Source organism: Athene noctua, chromosome 6 (assembly GCF_965140245.1).
Source record: "Athene noctua chromosome 6, bAthNoc1.hap1.1, whole genome shotgun sequence".
In the NCBI taxonomy this organism is placed as follows: domain Eukaryota; kingdom Metazoa; phylum Chordata; class Aves; order Strigiformes; family Strigidae; genus Athene; species Athene noctua.
The window spans coordinates 11,950,490-11,968,244 of record NC_134042.1 but is presented as its reverse complement, the minus strand read 5'-3'; the positions used below and the strand labels follow the sequence as shown (position 1 = coordinate 11,968,244).

The 17,755-nt window shown below is 40.6% G+C and overlaps 1 protein-coding gene across 1 annotated transcript in view; it reads left to right on the top strand.

Moving 5' to 3' along the window:
- EHD4 (EH domain containing 4) overlaps positions 1–12,356 on the top strand; it is a 32,932-nt gene extending 20,576 nt beyond the window's left edge. Inside the window, exons 4-6 of the mRNA XM_074909578.1 lie at positions 241–653; positions 4,647–4,811; positions 7,811–12,356. Coding sequence (XP_074765679.1) covers positions 241–653; positions 4,647–4,811; positions 7,811–8,347 — 1,115 coding nt within the window. The 3' untranslated portion in view covers positions 8,348–12,356. The remainder of the gene's footprint in view (positions 1–240; positions 654–4,646; positions 4,812–7,810) is intronic.
- Positions 12,357–17,755: the final 5,399 nt, after the last annotated feature.

Below are 17,755 nucleotides of genomic sequence, written 5' to 3'. Positions count from 1 at the left end.
ATGCAAGAGAGGGATGGGAAGGGGAGTGAGAAAAAAGGTGTTAATAGTGAGACTGGTCTAAGAAATGTAGGATACAGTTGTCCTGACCTCATCGTCCACAGACACTCTCCTCCGGGTGATCCATCTCTTCTTTTCCCCCAGGTAGATGCTGTGATCCCCTTGTTCTCTGTCCCCAGCCCTACTTTCTCTGAGACTCGCTTTTCTGAATGGTAGGGCTGTAATAGTGTATTCTTCCTTCAGGCTACGACTTCTGCCAAGTCCTCCAGTGGTTTGCTGAGAGGGTCGACCGCATCATCCTCCTTTTTGATGCCCATAAACTGGATATATCTGATGAGTTTTCAGAGGCTATTAAGTCATTCCGGGGCCAGGATGACAAGATTCGAGTGGTGCTTAATAAGGCTGACCAAGTGGATACACAGCAGCTGATGAGGGTCTACGGTGCACTCATGTGGTCCCTGGGAAAGGTGATCAACACTCCAGAGGTGCTGCGGGTCTACATTGGCTCCTTTTGGGCCCATCCTCTTCGAAACACAGAGAATCGAAAACTGTTTGAAGCCGAGGCACAGGATCTTTTCAAGGATATCCAGAGTCTCCCACAAAAGGCTGCTGTGAGGAAACTCAATGATCTCATTAAGAGGGCAAGACTTGCAAAGGTAAGAAAAGATAACTACATTAATTGAATGAGTAGTCTCTTCTGTCTCTTTCATTGTGTCCTTTCTCACCCTTCCCAGTCTTTTTCTATACCTATAAACTGTTTTTCAGCAAATGAGTTGAATTGTCGGTTTTTGAAGGAAAAGGTAGCCACTCAGGATATATAAATAAGTAGGAGGAAATCAAGACTTGTACTGGGATGTCTCCCTAACCTTAGAGAAGGGTTTTGATGATTTTTAGGCTGTTAAAGCTATTATTTGCTTGGTAGGGGAGTGAATTTTTTTTACGCTGTTCAGTGAGGTAATCTTAATGTTAGTTTTTGGAGATAAACCACTCTTTTTTTTTTTTTTTTTTCCTTTAACAATATCTGGTATGTAGAGAACACTATTAAAAGTGAGGGGGGGCAAAAAACCACAACCTTTCATAATATTGCATATTCAGATGTAACCTTCCATACTCTCTTTTGCATATTAATGCCTTAATGCACACTGTCAATCAGCTGCTGTGGAAAAACACTTTGACTAAATGCATTTATGTTGCACCCTGGCATACAAGACTGATTAAACGCCTCACTAAGTGAAGCACAGGTACTAATGGAGAGGCGCTTCTGCATTAGTTTGAAACTCTTGAGCCTCTCAGATCACATTTTCTTCATTCCCAGTCAGAGAGACACTTGGTGTCATCATATCCAAAAAAACCCATCTCACATTATCCAGGAACATGAGTTATGTGCCCCACTGTAGGATGCCCCTGTCACCATTCTCCTTGGTTTTGGCTCTGGAGGAGCACATGCACTGTGTGCCACTCACAGTCACTAACTCGTGTGTGCAGGCAGGTTGTGTGTGAGGGTGCTGTGACTGTCCACAGCTGGCTGTTGAAAACCTGTTTAAAACCTGTTTAATGTTTTTGATAAGTCTTTAGTTGTCTTTGAGTGGATGTCACTTTAAAGCTTTGTGAATTATCACCAAGTTTTAATTACCTATTTGTAAAACCCTCTGGTTATATTTTACTCTAATCTGCAGACTCCCTGCTTAACAACACCACTAGCTTCATGTGTCCTTTCTTCTCACAGCCTGGCTAGAATAAGCTTTGTTTGCAGTCTGAAATACTTCTATGCCTGTTTCTCTGATTCTGCAGAGAGTTTCTTTTACTGTAGTACTGCAACTGTGGTTAGAATAATAGTTAAAAGCACTGCCAACCTTCTTGTTGAAGTTTGAAAAACTCAAGAACAAAATAAAAATTGGTGATTCAAGAATTGCGATTTGTCATTTGGAAAAGAAGGGAAACTAACCTCAGAAATACTTGGGGAGAAAGGAAGTGGTAGCAGACAGAAGTTCTGGTTTCTTATGCAGTTATTTGACAGAATGTGAATTGAGTTAATGAATTGAGTAAATGAAGTTGTCTTGGAACACATTTTCATGTGGGCTTCCAAGCAAAAATGAAGGGGACTTGCACTTACATTGATAGAAGAATAGTTGTGTGGGGATATATACCACTTCCTATGTTGGCATAATTAGCTCTCTGGATATAATGACACACTTAAAGCTTTTCTTGTGGCCTGAGCTTTACGTAGCAGTTGTTTCTTTGAAAATTCCATTTTAAATCGCATTCCTGATGATGTTGTGTTAAAAGTTGTTACAATCTCAATTATTTTTGTGAATGTTGTTGGCAGCTTTCTGCTTTCGCTTGTTACAATCATTTTGGAAGTGGAACAGTGTCAGGTGGATTGTCTTTAGGTGTTTCTGTGTAATGTAAAATAAAAATGGATAAAGGTAAATACAAAATACAACGCTCATAGGACCTGCTAATTAGACAGCTATGGAAGGGGACTAAAATGTGTATCTGCAGGAAAGCAGCAATGTAATCTTTCCAGTGTCCTCTTTCTGTCTTCCAAACTGATCTTAAAGTACGAACACTCAAAAATAATTTTTTACAGCATTGCATTTTTTGGTCCTATTTCTATGCCCCTCCGTTCTTAATCTCTTCTAAAACATGTATAGTAACTAAAAACAAAAGCAAACTGTCAACTTGCTGCCCAATTTGGGCATTAGGCTTTTTTCTCTTTTTTAAGTCCTGTGACTCACTATCCGATTTTGAGGATGGGAACTGTTCTTATCTACAAGAAACACATGTGCATGCTGGCAGACCTTAGAACGCTTCGCATGCCCATGTGAAACTGTTAGTGCTTTTGAACTGTAAACATACTTTCCTGGGTTTGCTAGAAGTATTATTTTAAACATAAGATCCATAAAGTTACTTACAATTATTTATAAATTCCCTTGAGTGAAGTGGAATGTCCTTGTTGAATCAGTTCTGTCATTCTGGAGAAATAGCCATATCTACCCTATTAGAAAATGTCATGGTTTTATGCAGAAACACTTCTTATTTATGCGCTTTATTTTCTTTCTCCTCTGTAGAAATCTAAATTTACCTCCAATTAAAATGCATGCACTTCTCTTATATGTGAGGAACTGATGTTGTGTGAAAGTTGTGATCTTAAGACATGCAAATAAAAACTGGTATTGCTGTTTTTCTTTAAAAACAAAGAATTTTCCCCCCCCCAGTTTCCAGTAAGCTTCCTAAATAAGTAAGGAAAGTATGAGCACTTCCCCTGTACAGATTTTGTTATGTTTGTACAGAACACTATAAAGGCACGTTCTGTCATGTTTTGCTATGTATTAAGTATTATACTTACACCACATCTACGTAGTAACTCTTTTGCTACTGATGCTTTTTTGTGGCAGTCTGTCTTCCCTTAGTCTTCAGAATTTCAGCTTTTTACTGGTCAACGGTTTGATAGATGTGTTTTTCAATGTGTGAGAAAATTGTAAGTAACTTCTGTTTTGGGAACAGCTTCATCCATTTTTAATGAAGAAGAGTCTGAGTTATGTAAAGGTTTATCCTGTTGTGGAGGTTATTTGACTTCAGCGGTCAGAATCAGACCTTAGGAAAGTGGTTTGGTTACGTTAAGTTGCGATAGATGTGCATTGCTTCTAAAAAAAAGCTGCTCTTGCACTTCCCTCTCATGTACAGAATGATATCAGTGTCTACACAATGAACTGGATAAGTGAACTGGCCTCAGTTAAGAAGCACAGCCACTGTTTCTGTCCTGAACCACTTGCTGTGTGGCCAAGCAGATCCTTTTGGTGGTGAAAGGTGGTGGGAGGGGGATGAAGAGGAAGAGATGAATGGTTCAGGGTAAGGGTGGAAGGAGGGTACACGAACAGGATAGATGTTTTGATGACAGTGCTGGATTATCTTGATCATGGCAGATGGGAAACTAAGAGTTCTGCAAGTATCAGTGTGTTTTTATGACTTGTCATCCTAAATTAATGTCTTATTTGCTGGAAAGGCTCTACTTTTTTCCCTAAGGCCTTGCAAGGCAGCCATGACACGCTGTTCTTACACTGACTACTCTGTCATCCTCGGGTGGCTGCATAGGTATAAACTCTAGGTACTCACTTTTCTGGGAGTAAACAGGTAGGAATGCGGTGACACTTCAGTTAGCCCTGCCACTTTGCATACTTGGATTACTTGAGGCATTATTCCATTGCTTTCTACAATAATTGGCAAAGCAAATGGAGTTACAGATCTCTACCGCTGAGACAGTTGGACCTGTGTGGCTGGTGCTCTGTGTATGATCCATGCATGTAGCGTCAGGATGTGGTTTTGGGGCCTTGCTTTTTCTCTCTCTCACTGTTGGTACTGACAGAATGCTGTATCATGCTTCTCTTTAAGCTGCAGGTGTGTATCTGTATTTATTTAAAATGTGTTTGCTTTTTCTCTGTCCCTCAAAGGAATGCTGCAAGCAGCAAAAGCTAGTTAATAACTGTTCATGTAAGCAAGATGTTCCAGAAACAGTTGGTGATAATATCTTATCCTTGAGCTGACATAGGGCAATGTTACTTCTGTTTCTTTTTATGACCTGAGTGAAGAACACTTAATGTTAAGTGTAGATAAACAGTAGTCTTGATTTCAGTTTTGCTTCTTCTTAGGTTCATGCTTATATCATCAGCTATCTGAAAAAAGAAATGCCCTCTGTATTTGGAAAAGAGAATAAGAAGAAGGAACTGATCAGCAGATTACCAGAGATCTACACCCTGCTGCAAAGGGAATACCAAATCTCAGCAGGGGACTTCCCTGAAGTCAGAAAAATGCAGGTGAGATGATAGATTACAGTTCCACTCTAATAATACTAACTTTACAACAGGATCACCATATTGGAAGAGGTAGGACAGAGCATCTCAGCATTATAGTTTAGGGTCTTCAGCAGTAGAGCAGCCGAAGTGACAATCAGTCATGTGTCACTGGGTTAGCATGACTTGGAAGCAGAAAAAATTAGTTGCTTAGTGTACATCCACTGATACAGGACTATAGAAATTGCCGTAAGGAATCAGACCACCTCTTGGTCTCTCATGGCAGATAGCACTAAAGGTTTTGTACAGATAAAATGACAGTGGGCACTTAGGGATGTTGTGCTTTTAACCCCAGCTGCCAATTCAGCACCACACAGCTGCTTGCTCACTTTACCTCACAGTGGGATGGGGGGGGAAGTGTAAAACTTGTGGGTTGAGATGAAGACAGTTTAATAGGACAGAAAAGGAAGGAAAATAATAATAATAATAATAATAATAATAATAATATATATAAAACAAGTGATGCACAATTGCTCACCACCTGCTGACCAACGCTCAGCCAATCCCTGAGCCGTGGTGTCCCCCAGACAACTCCCCCAGTTTATATACTGGGCATGATGTCATATGGCATGGAATACCCCTTTGGTTTGGGTCAGCTGTCCTGGCTGTGTCCCCTCCTAACCTCTGCTGGCAGGGCAGTATGAGAAACTGAAGAGTCTTTGTCTTAGTATAAATGTTGCTTAGCAACAACTAAAACATTGGTTATTAACGTTATTCTCATCTGAAATCAAAAGCAGCACTATACCAGCTACTAGGAAGTAAATGAACTTTATTCCAGCTGAAACCAGAACAGCGGGTTAGGCTGGTTCTTGTTTTGTGTCCTAAATGTGGGTATTTGTATCACTCTTGTAATGCTGTCATAAACTTGTGTAGGTCAAGATATCCTTAGTCACATATTATTAATCTTTACCCTACTCTTTTCTTGCTCTTATTGATACTGTTTGCCAGTGAGCAATAAAGGCAATGTGTGATCTGAAAAGTTCAACTTAAAACCGATCTCTTCTGAAAATGGTGCCTTTCATTTTCCCTGTCTTTCTGAGTGTGAATTCCATGAAGGTAGAAGTTCTGAATTTATACTCTTATTGTTAATTTTTAAATGCCTTTTGTCTCTTCTTCCTCTTTTGAACTTTAAGAAATCTAACTACCAACTTTCTGTCACTTTTCTCACATTTTTACTTCTGTCCTGTGACTTGAGGTGAGTTGTTTAGAGAGTACCCTAGGGAAGAGCAGCTAATGTTGTGTTAGTAATACTTGTCAATTTATTCCTCAAGCCTCAATTTGCAAGTTTCAGATCTCAGATCATAAGCTGCTTAAATGTCCTTCGAATCAGAAAATAATTGAGCTTGGAAGCTGAAAAACATGAGATTGGGAGTTTGGTCTGACCATGGGCTGGTGATGGGTATGATGGAGGATATTTTCCAGATTGACACTTGTGTATCATTCTGCCAGTTCATGTGGTACACTTTCACGGCTAATCATAAAGAGTGATGACTGGCTCATTAACCTATCTATAGGGGTGCACAGATTTCTTTTGTGAACTGAAATATTTAACTTGGGAATCACTAATTGGCATGAGGCAGTAAATTATAGATGAAGCACAGTATCTTAGCTAGGTTTTCACAGGCAGAATTGTTGGAAGGATTTAATGAGCTAGGCTTTAAAAGGGAGTTGTGTGGAAAAAGTTGGCTCTTTCTTCCCTTGCCACATTTTTTGGTGATGTAAAATGAGAGAATGAGAAGTGATCACCTGTCAGTTTGAACAGTGAAACAAAATTTGAATGGAACTTTATCAAACTAATAGTGCATGTCGCTGCGCCTCAGCAGCAGATGGCAGCAAATACATACATCAGAGATCAGTCCCTTCTGTAATGAGGAGCAAAATTGTGAGAAAATAAAATTGTACCAAAACAGATAGCAGGTTTGACCTTTGCTTTCTAAGATGTATTGCCTATCATAAATTTATATTGATCAGTTGCGGTAAATCAGGTGATTGTGTATAAGTGTCACCTGAACAGAGTGATGGCTGTTGGTTGGTGATTTTCCTCGAAGAAATCGAAAGTTCACTGTGCATGGACAAAGCCACTTGCCTGTGCTTCAGTTTTCTTGGGTTTGTATCATTATGGTTCTGATATGTATGAGAGGAGCTCCCTGTGGTGATAGATGTGACTTGTTAAAGTGTTTAACACCATTTTGAGAAGGGTTTTGAGGGGAATTGTTTGGGTTTGTTTGGTTTGGTTTTTTTTCATTTCCATTGTAACTCTCTATTCCCAGATAACATTTTGCCTGTAGAAATCATTTAATAATTGCCTAAAGCATTTTTAACTTTCCAGTGCTCTGGTGTAAAACATGCTTGGTCTTGTGTTGGAGTAGCTCATATCACCTAGTTAAACATCTCACTGAGGTTAGTAAGAGTTTATGTACAAGATGAAAACGCGGCAGGGACCATACTTCATTAATTCTGGCAGCAGTTCTATAAAAATGCTGCTGCTGTTATCCCAGCTCAGTTTTTCTTTACTGGTAAAGGATGCTTCTTCATGACCTAACCACAAACAAGAAGATAAAATCAGATCAGTCCTGCAAACTCTTGGATTTATTACTGGCTTTAAACACTTGCATAAGTGCTAGCAGGACTGAGGATCTACTTGAATACTTTCTTTGATGTTTGGAAGAAAATCACCAAATGGAAAGTTGTTGGGTAACATTCATCAACTGTCATGTTTTTATGCATTGCCATTTTGAAAATTGTGTCATTTAATAGATGGGTTCATACATGGCTGCAAAATTGTCTTAGTGTGTTTCATCAATATATTGGGTGTATGTCAGCTTTGCTTCTCCTTCAGGAGGCCTTTCAGTTTTGAAACCTGCTTCAAAAGATTACAGATTATTTTAAAGTTCATTCTTTAACCTTTTCAATATATCTGAAATGTTTCTAACTACTGTCCCTGAAACCTTTATTATTGACAGGAGCTGCTGGAGACTTATGATTTCACCAAATTTCATTCTTTGAAACCAAAGCTAATTGAAGCTGTGGATAACATGTTGGCCAACAAAATTGCCTCCCTGATGAGCCTGATCAGACAGGAAGAGAGCAGCATGCCCACAGAGATGGTACAAGGTGGAGCATTTGACGGCACCATGGCAGGACCTTTTGGCCATGGGTACGGAGAAGGTGCTAAGGAAGGAGCTGATGAAGAAGAATGGGTTGTTGCCAAAGATAAACCTGCTTATGATGAGATTTTCTACACTCTGTCACCGATTAATGGCAAAATATCTGGGATTAGTGCAAAGAAGGAGATGGTGACTTCCAAATTACCCAACAGTGTCTTGGGGAAGATCTGGAAACTTTCAGACTGTGATGGCGATGGGATGTTGGATGATGAGGAGTTTGCATTAGCAAAACATCTCATCAAGATTAAACTGGATGGGTATGAACTGCCTGGCACACTGCCTTCCCACCTGGTGCCACCATCTCACAGGAAACCTTTCCAGACAGCAGAGTGAAAAATACAACGAGAAGAATGAGGATTTTGGAAATATTTCAACAAATGTGTTCACCAAAATTTGAAATCAGGCTTAGATCCTTAAATCCCACATCTCATGCAAGTTACTGAAATTAGAAGCGCGGTAGCAGGGAAACATTTGTGTAGCTGTCCCTGCACCTTCACTCAGACATGCTTGACACAAGTGCCTTGTATAGCTCTGCTGTAAGGTGAAAATGTTTTTGTAGTCTTGCTTCCGTGTCTTGCTGCCTTTATAACCATGAAGCAGAAAAGACCATGTGTGAAAAATCACTGACCTTCACCAAATCTAAATACTTATCAACCATAAGTTTCTCCAGCCTATTTTAAATAATGCAGGGAAGCTCTAAATGCTAAATTCACCTGCCTATGCAAGGAATATTTTCTATGCTAAAAAAAATACTTTAGGCATCGAGTCATCATAACTAGAGTTTAAGAAAAGGCTGATGTAAAAGGAACTTTTTTTATTCTTTATTTAATAAGGGATTAGTAAAAGAAGAGTAATGGGGAGAGTCTTTTAGGTGCTCAAAATGTGAGCAGACTTGTTTTAAAACTTTGCTGATTATAGCTAGAACTGCAAAATATTAAAATGATTCTTTCAATCTGTCATTGTGTCTTGTTTTCTGAAGAACTGCTTCTTCAGTATTATCATTAGAAGAACTGAATCTCCTTTGTTCCTTGGATTTGGAGTTTCTTTTGAAGTTTCAGTTTAGCTTCTCTGTGGACAGTAAATTTCTGAATTGTTCAAAGTGACAGCAGAATGTTTTCATAAGCTTAAACCCCACATTTCCGTTGAAATGAAGCCTCACTATTCAGAAAAGGTGCATTGCTCAAAGCCTCTTCAAAGCACATCAAATTGTCTTGGGAAATTTTCATTTGTATTTAATTTCTATTTACAGGTAATGATACAGTTATCTCTGTATATTTTTTTTATATATAATATTTTTAAGAAAAGGTTTTAACTCTTTCTTTTGCCAACATGTAGCTGACAACCACAAAAGAGATACTTGATTCCAATGGTGGCATATTTGAAAGATGGGGAATCTACATTGACTAATAATGATAGCCTGGTCCCTCCAGATATTATTCCTTTCTTGAAAACAATCTGTGAAAGGAATGGATGCTTAATAAACATCCATTTTTCTAACACAGTCAAAGTTGAACATACTGGCTGCTTACAACTGATTTTTATCAGTACCTTAAAAGAACACAAATTTTTGGCCCTGTGAACTTGAGTCTTTCAGGGAGGGCCAGTTCTTTTCTAAAATCAAACTTGGCAGTTTTGCTCTGCACATGTGAGCAGGAATGGACTCGTATTCTGTTTGTAGTATGAAATCCCCTACACATCAAAGGTACTGTAGTTTTGAGCACTTTTTGAATCTCAGTAAGTGGTAGAAACAGTGCCTTCTGAAACGGAGCAAGCCAGAAAGTGGTTTAGCATCTTTGCAGTAGGGGCCGGAGGGGGGAGTAGATCGCATGTTGTCTGCCAGTTAAGATTTTAGTCACGCTTAGGTGTTCAGATTTGTAGGTGACTTAAGAAGAACCTCAGCTTCTTTTTTCAAATCGTACGTTTGTGTCATTCAGGTTTAATACTTCAGATCTTTCTGGACTTCTTATCTTCTGCATCTGTTCTGATGTGAAATTACCATGAACTTTGCCAGGTCTCTACCATGGGAAAACAATAAAGCTATTACAAATAATAACAGAACACCTTTACCTTGCCATGCTTCCGGGCCTGCATCAAGGATATCCTGGCATAATTAGTTCTTGAGGACTTGCTTGCCTTTTTTGAATTCTTAGGTTTTCCTCTCATTCAAGCATACCAACTTTGTTTCTGTTAGACCTAAATTAGGAGCCAAATTAGCCTTAGTGCATCTCTGTGCACTTCGGTGGAGCTGTGAAACTGGACCATGAGTCTACCTGTGTGACTGTACATCTGCAGAGTAACTGATGCTCTGTGTAATTTATTTTTGAACAAGAAGTAGTCTATAGACGTTGCAGGAGTTGTTAAATAAAAAACAGGCTGCAGAAGTGGTAATGTATGCTTGTTTGTGTGTAGTGCTTGTAGTCAGCAACAAATTCATACACTAATGACCAACCTGACTAGCTTAGTAAGGAAAGCCACTAGGAAAAAGCAAGCAAGCTTGTGTATTGTGACTGCTGTAGTGTGGGCAAAGCTGAGAGAATCTGGGAAGTTGCTGATCTTCCACCTTTGCTTTACCTTGCCCTTCAGTAGCACAGGGTTCCAGGGGTGGACCCATGTTTGAGTTCCCACTGTGTGTAGGTTCCAGGGGTGATGCTCCAAATGCGTCGGAGCCATGTGATCCCCTGCCAGTAGAAATATCCTCCCTGCATGAGAGGAGCAGAATAGTTTCTCAGTGATTTGGTTTTTGGTGGGTTTTGGTTGTTTTTTTTTTTTGTTTTTTTTTTCCCCTAGCTTTACTGGTAGTAAAATGGAGAACACAACCTTTTCTTCAGTCTCAATGACAGTGTGCTGTATTGGGTTTAGGGGAGATGAATTGAATTGCATCATTTTGATAAGTTAAAATATTCTGTCTAGATGGGATTGAAATGTCTTCCTATGTTTTCCTATAGAATTTGGAAGGGGAATGTATGAAGCATGTATAACAGTAGAGGTGGATTTTCTCTTTTATCTGGAGGAATAGAAGTGTTTCAGGATCAGCATGCAGAGCTACATGCATAAATGTATTTCTAAGTATGTGGTGCAGTGCACTAGCATTGTACTTAGCTGATAGGAATAAAGTACATTTCATGTGGACTTTAAACAGCAGCTTCTTGCACAGCTAAACTAATAGAGTTGGTTGCTGTTGCTCAGGGGAAGGGATCTCTTTTCTCACTACCTCCTCACAGACCTGTGGGCCTATTCCATTTGCCTTGCTGGCTCTCTGGCTTGTCAGATCCTGCAAGCCCATTCAGTTGGTTAAACCAGCCACACGCACCAGTTTGGATAATGTTCTGTGGAGTTAGTGAGTCCCTGTGTTAGAAGCATGAGAAGTGAGCAGGATTAACTTCTCTCATGAAATTGTGCTCTAGGAGTTATTTGGAACAGCACTATGAAGTAAACTTTGGTGTTCAATTTGTTGTTATTAATCTCTGCTGAAGAAGGAATAAGATGTTGCATTTATTGGACATTTTATGCCGAGGATTTTGCTTACATTTGCTGTGAGACTATTCAAAACTGTCAGTAATTCATCCTGTGAAGTCAGTGCCCACAGGTATGGTCTGCTGCCATAAACCAAAATAGAGACTGCTGCTTTTACTTCTTTTCCAACTATTCCACAACACAGTTTTAATTCCCAGCCATAGTTCTGTTCCCATGTAAATTAATTAGAATTTTGCTGTAGATTGAAACAGAAGATGTGGGGCCACAGCTCCTAACTACACGACAGGACAGCAAGAGCCCTCTGAAGCTGTGACAGCTGGAAAATTGTGAGTTTACAAAGGTTTTTAGGTCAGAGCAAGGTCCCAGTTGTTAGTTGGGGATGGTATGAGTTTGTGTGGAACCCAGTCTCAAAGCAGCACTATCTAGTCGTGGACTTTCAACAGCATTGTTCATCCCCAGTACTTGAAATGTGCACTCTTCTCACTTCCCTTCACGACGTGTGCTCACTTCGGCTCTTTATATTGTTGGAATTCAAGCAGAGTTTGAAGTGTATGGTTTGATGAGTATGTGTAACTTAGCACTGAGAGAATGAACATAAACTTTGTTTTATACTTCACATGCTCATCTTTTCTAATATTTTTGTTAAAATACTGTTTTCACTTCAAAGGCATTCTGAGGGAAGGCTTGATCTGTGCAGTGTGCTTCAGTTTGTCCAACTAGGCAGCCCTGTAAGTTTATTATTGTTGCACTTTTATTACACAATAAATTCCTTGCAGATACTGTAATATATTTTAATATGCTTTGTAATCATTTTTAGAAAGTGGTGATAAAAGTTGCTGATTTAATAAACTAATATTGAACTACCTGAGATTTTCTTTTGTAAGCTGATTTCTGGAAGTTAATCCTTCAGTGACTAGAATTTTATAATCCTGCTACTTATAAGCATGGTAGCTGTTTGGCAAGCTGCTTACGTTCCCACCTCAGTTTATGTATCCGTAATAGGTTATGGTTGTTTCTCTTGTGTGTCCTTGAACTTGTTGCTGAAATTACTGCCCACACCAAGGCTTGACTCCAGAATTAAATTTATATTTAAAAAGGAAAAAACCCCGACCTCCAGCATCTCTCTGTAATTAGCTTTTTATAGCAGAATGTAATTTTGGAGTTTCTTAATGTCTAAGCATGGAAATTCCTTAAAGTCCAAATGTGAAAGATAAATAAAAAATTTCCTGTGTGGATTGAAAGCTTGAAACTTGAGCTGAGAGGCACTTCTTTTAACTTCAGTGAGGGTACTAACCTTCAAAAGTAAGAGTAGATTAAGTAGCAGTTTAGCAAAAAGTACTTTGATGTGTTTGTCCCAAAAAATCCAAGGGCATCTTTCACCCAGTGCTATCTATTACTTAAAAATAACCAATTAAATCAATAGAACATTAATTTTGTGCTTAAATGAATTCCTCCTGCCCTTGTGTATACACACAACTTGCAGCATCTCTGAAGATACATCTGTGCCACCAGGGTACTACAGTTTAGCTATTGCTCCTACCACTGTCAAATCTAAGTTGCTGCAGAGTTCAAAGGCTTTGTATGTAGCAGTGTTAGCAAGGGACGCTGTTACGCTCATGGTGGTCATGCCATGTGTCACATCAAAGTAAGTGTTTCATGGGCAAACAATATGTTGCAGGTTCCTGGAGGCTGCGTTGGTGCTGAATTGCAGCAGCTTGTTTGAATTGTTCCTTCTAAATCAGGAATAGTTTGGAGAAGGTGAGGGTTTAAGCCCCTGCTGAAGGAGTTGGCTGCCTTGCCCTGCTTAGCCAGATACACAAACACACCTGCTGGTGGTGCCTCCCTTCACTCAGAATTTGTTGCAATGAGCTATCAAAATAATAAATTGAAATAAGCTATTGAAATAACAAATTGAAATAAAGTATTGAAATAAATATGGCAATGAGCTGTAACAAATGCCCAAACTGTTTTACAGCTTTTTAAATTATTTTTTTTTAACCTGTTATGCAGTTTTTCTGACCTCTGAAGGAAAAATACCTTCTCTCATGGAAACCAAGGTATTGACATGGGTTCCTCTCCCTTTCTCCACAGGACTTCATGCTAGCACAGATTTGTACCTGGTAGTAGACCGTGGACTCAGTTACTTTCTGGTCCAGTGAATACTGCGAACTTGTTCTCCCACCTATACTTTTCTCTGAGATAGAGCTTGTCCACGTTCTTTCCACGGTGTTGCTAGCTCAGCAACCCGTATTCCACTTTAGTCTGGAGCTCTGAAGATTTCACTGTAGTGAAAGCAGCTCGTTTTACATGGAGGGTATGTATCTCTCACCGGATACTATATTTCAGAAGCACTGTAGGATTTCTGATTATCATTTTTTAAACAGGGAACTGTTGAAAGATGCTGCTCATGCTTAATGATTTCCTTTTCAGATAATTTGTGGTTTTTTAAAAAAAATGTATTCATTTCATGTCAAGTCTGAAAGTTAGAAGTTAACTAACAACATAAATATAACCAGTAAGTTCAGGACTTGGCAATTTTAGCCTACAATGAGGAGTAATTGTAAATTTTCTTCATTTTGCACTACCCTGTCTTATCTCCCTGCTAAAATCCTCACCCTTAATGTTAACTGTTCATATGATGCTATGTCTCTTGCCAGCTACTTTCAACCGTTCTATGTGGCTGGGTGGCCTTCACAATGAGACTGGGATGGCTGGGCTGGGAGGGAGCTGTGATTGTAGTCAATACTCTGCTGACTGGGGCAGTGGGGGACCAAAACCTGAGCACATGCTGTGGCGTACGCCATCCCCGTGGGCAGGGTACAGTGCTCTGGTACTAAGGGTGCTGGGAGCCAATCTGCATGTAAGTCTTATAATTTTGTTTCATTGAAATGCTAAATGCTTTATCACTCCAATATACAAACAACCCCCTAAAATACAGCTGTAAAGAAGTTTTGTCCTCATGCAGTGGCATTCCTTAGTAGCAGTGAATAGAAATGAAAACATCTGAACCAGATGATAAAAATACACTAGTTAGATGTGGTATTGCCAACGCAGCAATTTTTAAGGCCCATTTTCAGTTTGATGTTCAAAATATTAAGGCTGTTCTGTCATTGAAACCCTTTATGTTTGTATGAAATGGAAAGAGAATTGAAGTCCTCTGTCCCATGTGTTCATGCCACAAAGCCTTTGAAGCTCTTATGTTAACTATTTGAGGTTCAGAAACAGAAGGATAATTTCAAGATAATGTAAACAGCTCCAAGGAGAAAATATCTTTAATTCATGACTAAACAAGCAAATGTATATTTTCTGCTTCAAAAAGATGACTGAACTTCTTCATGCCAGGAAAAATAAATCCATCTGATTTTGCTTTAAGCTGTCCTCTTTTTCAAATGCAGCGAGGGGCTCCAGTTTCTTTGGATGATGTAATTCGACTGTTCTGCTTGAATTCTGCTCCCTGTTGATGTCATGTCGCCGCTAGCCAACTATTCAAAGAGAAAAGCAACTTCTAGTTTAGACTAGAGCATGGGGAGGCTGAGGTTTATAACAACCCAGCATCCCGGGATGCCGGTTTAGATCCTCCCAGGCAGAGCTCAGCTTTAAGAGGAGCTGGGGCTCTATCCGCCGGGACCCCCCTGCCCCCGGGGCGGCTGGTGACGGTAGCGCTGGGAAGGCAGGTATGTGGCGGCTGGGGGGGCGGTGTGCCTGGGGTTGGTGAGCTGGAGCCCCGCAGGGAGAGGAGCTGAGAGAAGTATTTGACTATTAAAGGACAAAGTTCAGCTGAGAGGCCTGTGAAAGTGCAGACTGACAGCTGGAGGTCTCCATGCCTCTCCTAAGCTGCTTTTGACTAACTCCCCAACTTTTCTTCAGCCTTAGTATCCCAAATGAGCGAACAGCTTCTTGCAATAATTACTGCCTGCTGCTCTCCAGTGTTCTCAGTATCCAAAGTGTAGCTCCTCTGTGGCACAATGAGGTCTAAGATTTGCTGTAATTCAAGATGTGGTTAGGAAATGTTGTGGGATCACGGTTCATCTCGCCTGTGTCCATGCTTCCTTGATCGAGACTGATCAGTGCTTGCTGGAGCTGAGGAGGGCAGCAGAGAGGAGGGCTACCTGTGGGACCCAGGCTGCTGGCCCCAGGCAGCAGGCTAGTCTATGTGCTTACTTGGCACCCAGGTGGCTACAAAGACCATGGCGGTGAGAGGTGACTGCCTTCCTACTTCACAGAGTCAAGGCCCAGATGTTTGTTGTTTTGAGAATCTTAACATGTGGAAACAACATGTCTGGAGACACAGTGTGGAGACGCAGAGGGCTAAGCTGTTGTGCACGTGTTTACACTTAACATACTTATTTTCTTTGAGATTTGAGGAACCTTCTCAGTAGAGATCAGAAAGGATTTTCACCTACCTTCAGGAATGTGTGTATGCAAAGCATATGTAATGGAGGGTGGTGGACTGTGCCAAACCTTCTACCTGACCCATGTGAATAAACTCAGTCCTCTGTAAGAGGCATGAGTATGGCCACATGGCTTTTAAATGGGAGCTGGCTTTGCTCAGTGGCAGCTCAGAGCATGGATGAGTAGCTTGGTACAATGAAGGGCTCATTTAGTTACTGGACTGACAACTGTGAACAGCCTTATGTAGGGACACTGGCACATGAAGGCATCTGCACCCTCCTGTGCGAATGTATTCCCCTCTGGCAGACCCCCCCATCCATCCAAGCAGGCAAGGGCAGTGCCAGAGGGAAGCCAGCACTGGCACCCACAGAGTGGGGCCAAGGAGGCCTCTGCAGACCCAGGGCTCTGCTGTCCTGGGAAAGCTCATGGTGATCAGCCCTCGCTCCGCTCAGGGGTGGGAGTGGGAGCAGCAAGCTCCACATCTGCACCCCTCTGCCCATCCTGTCACTTCTGTGCTCTTTGTGATGGGGGATTAAACATTTCTTCCTGCCTTAGAGAGGAGCTGGGAATTCACATACACGTTGTGGAAGGAGGAGGGCCACTATATTTCAAAAAAACTAAATCTAGTAGGTAGAAAGGAAGCATCACATCCCTCTTTATTTTACATGGTGTTGCCAGGAGTGGAAGAGCAGTGGGGGAAGGGCTGGGGGCAGAGGAGCTCTGAGGCTGCAAACCAGGCTCTTCGGGCATGAGGTCTGTTTGATCCCCAGGGTCTCTTTTTTTTTTAAGATTGTGGGCAGATAAGAAAGGGTACTAAAAAAACCGAACATGTCTTATGTGACTGCTACTTTGCAGAAGGGAATCCAGCATCAGGGTCCTTCCTCTTAAGAAACAAGAAAACACTTCTGCCATCAGGTAAAACCATGTCAGACTGAAAACAGGGCACGGGGAGTGTGCTCTTTGGGCTCTTCTCCTTCCTGAGGTCGGTGGCAAGGCTCCCCTTCTCTGTGAAGGCAGCAAGAGAAGGCACATAATTAGCATGGAGGGGTGATTTTTTCCTGGTCCCTCCAGGAAACTGCACACAAATATTGCTGTGCCCTTCCTTTTACCTTGTTAGGATATAAATAACTGAGGAAATGGCTTTATTTGTCAGTGTCACATAAATGTCCACCATTTTAACTTTGAACTATCGATACTACAAAAGGAGACAGATATTCAGGAGGCAGTGAAATTTTATACCAGATCTTTGATTGCCTTGTATCATCATAAAAAGCAAAGGCAGTGTTTCACACGTTTAATCGTTTAGTTAATAATTAACTTGCAATAGGGAGAAATGCCTGCATCCAGGGCCAATTCACCTACTGGTCCTCTGCCCTCTCTTTGATAGGAGTGAGGACGTTTTCTCAAAACACACAACCTAGGCAACCTGTACCAGATTTAAGCCAACTACCTACAATGCTACCTTTAGAAGAATGTAGGTAGAACTAAAAGCAAGACAGAAAAGAGTGGAATAATAACCAGGCAACATGCTTACAGAAGAGATGTAACCAGTTGCTGAATTTATATCCCTTTCCTCCTGTCATCCTACTCCTATTTAATGATCATTAAGAATTACATTGCATTAGTTGGCTGGTGAACGCAAGTCCAGGAATTTGGAGGGAACATTTTGAGTAATACCTGTAACATATGTATTATTTTTTATTTTTTTTTTTTATTTTTAGCTGTCTTATGTGACACTATGTATGACATTTTTCTAGAGGAGTGTTGTGGTTTAATCCCAGCCAGCAGCTAAGTACCACACAGCTGCTGGCTCACTCCTCCCTGCTTCCAGTGAGATGGGTACGAGAATTGAAAAAAAGTAAAACTCGTGGGTTG